Raw genomic sequence first — 10,891 nt, 5'->3', positions numbered from 1 at the left:
CTGTCCTAAACCTTTCATTTGAACCCATTCTTAAATTATTTTATGAATTAGACTGAGAACTCTCTAAGGGGACCATATCCTCTCCTGTATCAATTACACATTTGTCAAACCACATAAAACATGCATGTTAGTATTGAACCCTAATATAAACTATGGTTGTTAGGTGAGAATAATAAGCCATGGGGTCTTGTCAATTACAACAGATCTATAACTCTGGCCTAGGATATTGAAAAGGGGAAGATGATACCAGGACAGAGACAAGGAGGTTTGCCAAAGCTCTTCCTTTGAATTTTGTTTAGAAGCTGAAGTTGCTTGAAAAGATAAAGACTACTTTGGGGCTGGAGAGATGGCTTAGTGGCTAAGAGCACTGGCTGCTCTCAAACCCACATGGCAGTTAACAACCATTGGTAACTCCAGTTCCATGGGATTCGGTACCCTCTTCTTTCTTCCATGATAACTGCATGACATGGGTGCACACATGCAGGTATAACACTCCCACACACAAGATAAATAATTAAATAAGTGGATAAATAAATAAACTTTATAAAGATAAAGATTACTAAAACAGGAAATCTTAGAGAAAATTTAACATGGTCTACAAGAAATTGAAATCATAATATTACTGAAAAATTTAGAAACAGGAGGGGGCCAAGAAATAGATCCTCATAGATAAAGTTAGCTGATATTTGGTAAAGATCAAAGGTTGACCAACGGATCAAAGCTAGTCTTTTCAACAAACACTACTAAAAGAACTCAGCAAATTTATTCTGAAATAGAATGTGTAGGAACCCAAATGTAACAAGCAAAAGTAGGAAAAAATAGAAAATCCAAACAGTCCACGTTTGTTGTTTAGGTATTGTTGAAATGTCATTTGTCCTCACTCTGCAGATACAGTGTTACAGCACACACAGTCCCAAGCTGAGCTTTTCATCGTCATTGGCAGTATTCTAAATTGTGTCAAGCTGCTTAAAAACACATATGTGGAAATGCAGCAGGCATTAAACAGCTTAAACTTGATGAAAGGGTGAGTGTGTTTCAATTTCAAGATAGTATAAGTTTCACTCAGAGGGTGAATCTAACAACCCTTTCCTGAGATCATTTCCTCTTTCCTGAGGCACTTACAGAAATACAAAACAATGACTTTTTTGAATTTCTTAGTGCCTGCACTAACTACTCATTTCAATAAACAGAGGCGTGGTTAAGGAAAGGGTCCTTATCTTGGGATGATTCAGCATAATGTTATTCTATAAAGACCATATGCGAATAAAATATAGATAAGACAATGCTCATGGAAACATATCATGTAATCTAAACAAACATCTAGGGAAGGAAATAGATCCGGTTCATAAGCAAAAATGTTTTGTGTCATAGGTAACCTGTACAATTTCCAAGATGAGTTCACCAAATACCCTTCGCAAAAACCAGAACATATTCACTGAAAGGGGTGCCATTCTGAAACCTGAACAACCTCGCCCTATGCTTCTTTTTGCTTTTACTTTACCTTTGTTTCCTTGAGTCATTCAACTTCCAAAAAAAGAAAAAAAAACTTAACACTGGGTAAGAAAGATGTCCAACTTTAAAAAGTTTATTCTGTTATAGATTATGATTATAATCAAGATAATATAACATCTATGTAAAGAAAAGCACATAGATAGATGAATGAACCTGATAGTGAGTCAAAGATAGATCTACCTATCTACCTACTTATATATCATCTACTGTCTCTCTAATCATGCATTTACCTATCTATTTATTTATATAAATTATTTGGTTTTGAATGTATATTCCTAGGCACTTAATACAGTGGAGATTTGTTAGTCTCTATCAAGTGGTTCTGGAACAAGTAAAGGAGATGCTGGAAATCATACTTCAAAAAATCATACAAAAATTTATCCCCAAATGCATTACAGAGTACAGAAAGATCAAACTCTGAAGTTACTAATGGAAAAATATGACACAACTAAGTTGATTCCCTTTCCTAGCTATTATGAATAGAATAGTGGTGAACATGGATGTAAGTGTCTCTGTAGGATCTAGAATCCTCTGGGTACCTGAGCAGGAGTTATACAGCTGGTTCATATCAGAGTTCTAAGTCTAGTTTTCTGAAAAGTCTCCAGTTTGACTTTCAAAGTGACTGAACTGCTTTACTCTCCCACCAACGGTATATGCTACAATACCTACCTGCCAGGAAAGATGTGCCCACTCATAAAATGATGGTATAAATTGCTATGGGGTAACCAAGTAATTTCTGATTGGGGTTTGAGGCCTGTTCCCCTGGCACTGTAAATTGTTCAAAAGCCCATTTTGGGGGAAGTCACAGGCCCTAGTGTGGAACCTAGTGCTGTTACTTTGCTTAATGGTCATGGTGCCAACTGCCATCTAAGTATTTTTGCTTATACACATAGAACTGGGTTCCTAACAACCGCAGGCAGAGAAGGCTGTTTATGCAGTAGGCAATGACTAATACAGACACTCATAATTAGTCAAAGTGATGAGCCTAAGTAACTGAATACTGAGCCCTAAATGGTATATATTATATACAGGGCCCTCCACAGAAGGCTTAGGGATTATGCAATGGAGGAGGTGGATAGAACGTAAGAACTAGAAAATGGGGAGGAGTGCTGTAAAGTGCCGTTTCAGGGCATCACATGGATGTTGCACTCATGAACTCAGAGAGGCTGTACTTATCTGCACAAAACTTACATAAAATCAAGCAAGTCAATATTTCAATGTGGATGAGGAGGGTCTCAGAAGCCCAAGCCCTGGCTGAGCAGCTATTGACAACCGATGGCTGCTGGGGAGATAAAAATGTTTTCTTTGGGGTGTGGCCACTGGTGGGTTGTTAGGTTATAATGGATGGCTTCACACTCATGTACACATGAACAGCAGTCACTGGACTCATAGGGTTATGCATTTTCGAAAAGAAGAAAACAGGGAGTTGGTAGGGAACTACACCGGGGGCCCATGGGGAGCTGAAGGGGGAAAATGGGGAAAGAATGTAATCAAAATGCATTGCATACATGTATGAAATTCTCAAAGAATAGATAAAAATATAAAAAATAAGACACTGTCTTCACAATTTTGTTTTATACGCTTATTTCCTAGCACATTAATCATCCAATATAAGAAAAATTAAACTGAACTTCAAAAATGAAAAATTAAAAACATCTGGTTTTCCATAAAAAGAGATGGGAGTAAAGAGAGAGAGAGGGAGAAAAGAGAGCAGTGAATGAAAGAAAATTATCTAATGTTCTTCATATTGTATTGTGAGAGCTATTAATATTTTAATCAAATAATTAAAATGCTAATAAAAAGAATTTATTTAGAAGGAGTTTAACCGAATGTCAGCCAGGCTCCCAGGACTAAGACTGTATTATTTGGCATGGATCTAGGACAGGCACACTTTGAACACATCATATCACTCTGTTCAATCCACCTCATTCTTCAAATGGTATCAGAGATTCTGCTTAAAGACGACTACTATCAAACTAACTCAAAAGAATCACTGAGACATATTTAAATATATGGAAATCATTGTTATAGGATTTGACGTTATTATCAAATATACCAGCCAGTTGCATAAAGAGGATTCTGTGACTGAAAAGAAGTCAGAAGACATGGTTTACGATGACTTATAATCCATTCATAGTCATGTGATTAGGTAGAGCATATCAAGGCAGTGCAAAGTACGACAGAAGGAAGAATGCTGGTGGAGATTGGTTGCAAGGTTTTATCAATCAGCTATGAAAAACTCAGTTTTCTTAAAGTGAGACTTGCTTTAGTTCAGTGTACAGCATGGTAGCTCTTGGAGACATGTGTGAAAATACCAGGCACAAAATCAATCAGTCTTGCTTTGTTTGTTTTTCCACATTATTTACTGAACCAACCACAAGGACAGAAGTTCTCTGTCTCTCTGTCTCTGTCTCTGTCTCTGTATCTCTCACTCACACACACAATTACACACACAAAATTACATTACATAAATGATAGCAAGGAATGAATACATATGATAGACAGTAAATAATGTGAAAGAAATTTAGCTTTATTGCAAATTAAAATGATAAATTTTCCCACATGCTTTTGCCCTGGGACATTATAACAATATTAACTATTTAGTAGTAGCCAGAAGACCAGTATCTTCCATAGCAACATGGACGGTAGCAAGTGTATCGAGAGCCACAGCCACAGCCATAGCCATAACCCAGGCCACCATAGCCATAACCCAAGCCACCACAGCCGTAGCCCAGGCCACCATAGTAGTTTCCGTAGTAGCACATGTTCTCAGGAATGGAAGGTTTGGTTGAGGCAGGTGAGAAGCGTATACAGTCTGAGTCTCTTAATCAGCTGCAAGTCCTTTTATACTGCTCACTGGCATGTGAGGCAAACCACAGACTCATTGGGATTAAATTAAAAATACATCTGCCCTCAACAAACATGTCAATCATGTGTTCAAGACAAAATGATCACTGCATGCCAAGATTCCTGAAAACTGAGATCATGAATCTTCTGGATAGACATATCTATGTTGTAAGCCCTGGCTTACTTAAAATTCCAAACATAAAATTGATGAGATTCTCCATGTTATCATGTAATACATTTGTGTCATGCCTCTGTAGCTATTTTATTTTTTTTCCAAATATCTTCTTGTCATTCCTTAAATGTAAGCTTGAAACCAGAATAGTCAGACATGGTTAGGTATGTCCACATGATGAAACAGGTAAAATATCTGGGTTTCCTGGTAGGAAATTCTAAGTATTGGGACTGAGGATAGGCTCAAATGGTAAAATGGTTGCATAGCATACATAAGGCCCTGGGCTCAATTCTCAGCAGCACATAAACTAGGCGTGGTGGTACATACCTACAACCTTAGCACTTGGGAAGTAGATGCAGGAGTATCAGAAGTTCAAGGCCATCATTAATAGTGAAATCCAGGTTTACGCTCTTGTTCAGTATCTATTTTATGCAAAAGCTTCATGCATACTTTTCTCACTTTTCCCTTGTTTTCTATCATATTCAAGTCCTGACTCCTGATCACAATACTGCCTTGCCATGCTCTCTACTCTCCCGTCTCACTGACTCAGATCTCCCCAGTAGGAATTTACATATACCCATATCTGCAAAATCGTAATTTTCTCTCATAAGTCATAACAGATATTCATGTCTTTTAGATTATTATATTTAATGAATCTGTTCAAAAATTCATATGGTTCCAAATTCCGAAAAGTATCACGCACCCATCAATAAGGATTTTAGAACCACGGTGAGGAATAGATTTGCAATGATGTAAGAATTCATTAACTTTAGTGGATATTCATCACTGTAATGATCGGAAGAATGTGGCTTCTGAAACCAGCAAGAGAGTGACAAGTTCATCTAAGACTTAAGAAGGCCCCTGACATAGGAATATGCTCCAGGGACTTTGGGCATAGAACTGATGTGTGGCTTATACTTCAAAGAATGGCTTTATGGCCATTAAAAAGCTCATTTCTTTGTTGATTTTTTTTTCATTCACTCGTTTATCAAATCTTCACTGAGAGTTTCCTGGTCCCAACACCGTTATATGAAACCATGGAAGAGCAGACGAACAAAACAAGCTATCTCTACTTTCTAGAGGCTACAATAAAAACAGAAAAGGAAGCAGACAGGTTTTTTTTTAATGACTTAAATACTAATATTGAGAGATACTATGAGGATGATAAAGCTGAGGTATATTAAACTCGCAAAGTTTCTACAGGTAGGCTAATTAAGATAACATGGGCATAAAAGCTGTTTCTGGACATTAAACTTTATTTTAATCTGAAAATAAACTCAGTCATTCCTGTTGCTATTTTAATAAGGAGAAAAGTAAGTACAAAGACTAGAATCTTATGGAAAAGTAGTATCTGGTGTATTTGGGCAGGTATATTTGAACACGGTCAAAACAAAAGACGCATTTGTAAGGAAATGTCTTTATGAACCCTATCACTATGTACCATTGATACGTATCACACAAAATTTATATTTATAACAGTTAGTGGAATTTCAGCATAATAAATACATAGGGGAGTATTTGGTGATGTCAGCTACATAAGGGTGAGGTCATAAAACAAGATCCAAGACAAGGTAATAAATACTCAGTTGGTCCCTAAATTCAAAATGTAAGACTTGGAGATAAAAATTTAGTTTGATGAGAGATTATGAGATGGGAGAGCTCTGGAACTGAGTATGGTCTACTGGAAAGAACTTGGATATATGATAGAAGAGATCACTTCAGAGTTGTAGGCATAGTAGAATTTGAGGTCAAACTAAGTCAGTCAAACAATAATAATAAAGAGAAAAGGCTGGGCTGAAGAGATGACTCAGCGGTTAAGAACACTGGTTGTTCTTACAGAAGACCCGGGTTCGAATCCCAGCACCTACATGGCAGCTAACAACTGTTGGTAACTCCAGTCCAGGGAATCTGACAGCCTCTTCTGACCTCCATAGTCATTGCATGACACGGGTGCACTTACCTACACGCAGGCAATACACGCACACACATAAAATAAAAGCAATAAATAAAAAAAATTTAAAAGTTTAAAAAAAAAGAACACTGACTGTTCTTGCAGAAGACCGGATTTCAAATCCCAGCACCCACATGGTAGCTAAAACTCTCTGTAACTCGAGTTCCAAGGCATCCATCCGAAAGTGTCTTGTGACCTCCGCAGGCATTGCATGACACCAGTGCACTTACCTATATGTAGGCAATACACATAAAATAAAAATGATAAATAAAATTTTTAAAAGAGAAAAGGCTTTTGAGATGGGAAACAGAACAAATGTGTTAAGCAGGACTCCGTGGAAGGATGAATAGACCGATTTCATATTCTACACATCCATAATGACTGAGAAGGAATCTGCACCGTTTCTCCGCCTCTCTTCAAGTTGTATGAGCTTGTTAATTGTTCAGAAGCTACACCGGAGTTCTTTAAGAATATCCCCAAATGGGTTTGGATTATACTTTTTGACATATTTCTAAAGCCATGCTGTAATTGTGTCAGTTCATAATACCATGTGGCACATGAAATTAGCTACTCCCAGTACTGATAATATTAATTTGATCATTCAGTGTTCAATGAGTATATTACGCAGTATTTTCTAAAACTATGGGGAGACGGAAGATTATTTGAGACTATGTCAAACATTCTGCTGCTATTCAAATATTTGATTTGCTTTAGAACGCAGGGTTATTTTATTTCACTCCACAGTTCCTACTATAATTAACGATATTTCTTTTATTATAAAGAATTTTATATTTTATCCATTTATTCACTTGTTTTTAGATTGGTAGGAAATGTGCTCTGACTTTCTTTAAAGCATTATAATTTTTTAAATAATTTACTGAGAATTTCATACATGCATATAAGGTGTTTTGATCAAATCCATGCCCACTCCCTCCCCTCCAACTACTCCCATATCTCCCCATCACTTTTTTTCTGACAACTTCATGTACTCTTTTTTTCTTTTATTTATCTTTTATGGGGATTTTGGCTACTCTAACATCCCCTCTCTGAAGAGGTAACCCTAAAATCTTTTAAGGATTCGATAAAAGCTCCCAAATACTTTCAACATTTTGGGCCTTTGCAAAGGAATATGTTGCTAAGAGGCCCAAGGACATTTTGACTTTTAGCCAAGAAACTGACTATTAGGGTTTTTTTTTCACTCTAACTGCCTATGCAATTCCTACCTCCTATTCTTATCACACCATCCTCTGAGGAGGTTATCCAACTTGTGTGTAGCAGAACGCTATTGGCTTCTTCCATGCTGAACAGGGATGCAGCGTGAGGTAATTGGGGTACCCCTTCAGGGGTCTATCTAAAAGACTCCCAAATTGCATAACTCTTATCTGTAGGTGATAAAGAAAGTCCCTGACTGGTGAATAGGAGATGTGAAGGAGAAGTAAAGGCAAGAGTAATTAGTATTACAAGTTCTAGACAGCAGACTAGCAAAAAAAAAAAAGCAGAACAGGGCAAATTTCAAATGTTCAGTGAGAGTCCACTGGAATTTCTTGACAAGAGCTTAACAAAAGCATCCCTTTATTAGGTTCTCCTCATTTTTCTTTTGTCTGCCGAGGCTGGACTCAAGAGTGATAGATTCAGTATTTGCTTTCATGTACTTTGATAGCTGTTGGACTGGTTAGAATCAATGTCAGTTCCTTCATACACCTCAGCAACCCCTCAGTTGTTTTGGTAAGTAAGCTCAGTAAATTCATTGGTTCCCCAGTAAATCTTTAATCAAACAGTGGTTTGACACTAGAACCTTAAAAGGGGATAGCATGGCTTAGTATCCCTAGGAAGAGAATTCTCACAACAGATGGAAAATTTATTTGTTAATGTGATTATGTCTCATAATTATTCAAAAAAGAAAATGAAAATATAAAAGATGTTAAAAGGATATGCGAATGGAGATACTTTCCAAAATAGATAGAAAAAGTGAGAAAGCTGAAGCAAGTGATGGAGGTCTGTGCAGGTTTGTTATTATAAAGGATGAGACAAAAATAATATAACTGTAATCTTAAAATTTCTAAAGTCATAGTTTATTCAACTAGTTTAAGGAACAAAATATATATCTAGTCAAGGTTTATCTGAGAACATTTTGTTTTTTACCCAAGCTTTATCTACATGCACATGGTAATAAAACATACCAGACTGATGGGACTAACCTTATTGGATGTTTAAGAGCCATACTTTGAGGCCTATGCTAATCTGGTCAGAGGGACTTAAGGACAGTTTTTGCCTCTTGCCCTTCAAGGTCGCTAAGTTCTAGGCAACTACAGAACATCTCTCAAAATGTCCTGTAACTGTGGTTAGTCACCTGTCCTCCTGTTCAGGGAGGCCATGGAGACTCCGATGGACTTGAACCAGTGTCCAATCTACAAAGAGGGGGGTCAACTCAGAGGAAACATTTCCTCCATGCTTCCAAGTGAAGGCATCCATGGTCCAGCAGGACCTTTGACTTATCTTCACATAGATGGAACTGGTAAAAGAAAGGAGCCAGCAGCTCTTCCCAAGCCCATGTGATCCCCGAGGAACAGATCCTCAAACTACCTAAGTGTAAAAATAAACTGATTTATTTGAGCCAATTTATTTATAAACACCCAAAAGGAAAGTATAACCAAAGAGTAAAGTCATCAGGATTTTTGTTTAAGTGTTCAAGGGATTAAACTTCCCAGACATTAGGCTTAAGTTCATATAAAAAGTTATTTAGACAATTATTTCTCATTGATGATTTTGTTCCTAATCAGAAAGTGGTGCTCAGACATAAGACTTCAAATCTTGGTCTGTAATACTGTAGTGCCCACCTGTAGCTAAGGGAGACAACCAGCTATTGTTCTAAAATGATGGATAAATTTGTTTTCTCCCTCTATCTAGAAGCGTTTGAGGGGAAACAAACGTAATTTTTAGAACTACTTTTATGTGCCCATGGTCTAGGATTTTGCTGGCAAGAGCTTGTTTGAGTCTTTGTGATGTATTTTTCTCTCTCTTTGATCATACGTTTAACTTCTAAGACTTTGCTGTGGTTCACGTGCCTCAATCCTGTTAGATTTGAAATTTAGAATATTTGGGGTAAGAATAAATACTATTTTAAAGTCATTTAAGTTTTAATTAAATTGCTCAAAGTTATTTTTGAATACATAAAATGGATTCCTATATGGGCTGTCATCTAATGTTGTCAACTTATGAATTCCAGGGAAATGTATAGTTTTTAAACTATTTTCTTAATTATCAAATCTGTAGCTAATTGATAATTTGTGGATGTGCAGAGAATTTTGGTATATCTTCAAAGTAAACTGTAGGCTAATATCTATTTTTATTATGAGATATTTTATAGTAAAAAAAGTTAAAATCTCTTAGTTAAAATGTTTCTGTCGATAAATACTAATTAAGGACTATTGAGATGGTTTAGTAAGATACTTGCCACCAAACCTGATGACCTGAGTTTGGTCCTTGGGACACAGATGGGGAAAGGAGAGCTTTGTCTTACGCTATGGCATACATGTGCACAGATGTATACACACGAAAAATAAAATAAAAATTTAAAAAACAACACAAAACTGGTTTTGTCATAACATTTTTGTTTATCAAAAAATGTTTATGAAGATACATAAGAGAAGAGAATTTTGAATGAATAAAAATTGTTTAAATTTTTATTTTGCATGAAAATTCCATTTCTTTATTGAATTTTGATCAAAGCTGATGAAATCAGAACTTTTGTGTTCTCATGTTCTTCTACATATGTGTGTGGATCGTCCACATTGTCCTATATAATCTCATCTCTGGTCATTAGGAGCCCAATGCTTCACTATTTGCTTTACACTAAACAAATGTTGAAACATGTCTCATAGCAAGGATGGAGTGGAATATAATTGTTGAAGATCAAGACAAAAATAATGATCTGTGGTTAAAAATAAACCAACTTAACTATTGAAAAGACTCCCTATTTACATCACAGCTTGTTTCAAAGTTTTAAGAGAATACCTGCTGTGAACGTGAGCTTTGTATATAGGACTGCAAACTGAATTAAAGTCACCATGGTTTGTAAAGGAATGCTTCTCTAATGTCTTACATATTTCTAATAGCACATTAATATATGAGTCATAAAATTAGGCTATGGCATGAGCACATGTTGGGCCCTCCCACACTGAGGACATATAAAAGGGCCTCCACAAGGAGAACTATCCAGACTCAAGTCACCTACACACCTTCTCTATCCAAGACCAACCTCAACAACCAACACCATGTGTGGCTACTACGGAAACTACTACGGAGGCCGAGGCTATGGCTGCTGTGGCTATGGAGGACTAGGCTATGGATATGGAGGCCTGGGCTATGGTTATGGAGGCCTGGGCTATGGCTATGGCTGTGGTTATGGC

The 10,891-nt window shown here is 36.8% G+C and overlaps 2 protein-coding genes across 2 annotated transcripts in view; one reads left to right on the top strand and one right to left on the bottom strand.

Annotated features, from left to right (window-relative positions):
* Nucleotides 1–4,112: 4,112 nt before the first annotated feature.
* Nucleotides 4,113–4,277, bottom strand: LOC103736488 (keratin-associated protein 19-7-like). The gene has a single exon (XM_008836006.1). The coding sequence runs from the start codon at nucleotides 4,275–4,277 to the stop codon at nucleotides 4,113–4,115; it is 165 nt and encodes a 54-aa protein (XP_008834228.1).
* Nucleotides 4,278–6,859: 2,582 nt separating this feature from the next.
* LOC115070851 (keratin-associated protein 6-1-like) overlaps nucleotides 6,860–10,891 on the top strand; it is a 4,149-nt gene continuing 117 nt past the window's right edge. Inside the window, exons 1-2 of the mRNA XM_029564860.1 lie at nucleotides 6,860–6,966; nucleotides 10,735–10,891. The exon at nucleotides 10,735–10,891 is cut by the window's right edge and continues 117 nt beyond it. Of these exons, the coding sequence (XP_029420720.1) occupies nucleotides 6,860–6,966; nucleotides 10,735–10,891 (264 nt within the window). The remainder of the gene's footprint in view (nucleotides 6,967–10,734) is intronic.

This window comes from Nannospalax galili, unplaced genomic scaffold, assembly GCF_000622305.1.
Source record: "Nannospalax galili isolate Female #2095 unplaced genomic scaffold, S.galili_v1.0 scaffold136, whole genome shotgun sequence".
Lineage (NCBI taxonomy): Eukaryota > Metazoa > Chordata > Mammalia > Rodentia > Spalacidae > Nannospalax > Nannospalax galili.
This window is presented reverse-complemented; position numbering and strand designations above follow the sequence as displayed.

Excerpts from the sequence above, each read along its gene's own strand:
- LOC103736488 (XM_008836006.1), bottom strand. The coding sequence starts at position 4,277 with ATGTGCTACTACGGAAACTACTATGGTGGCCTGGGCTACGGCTGTGGT.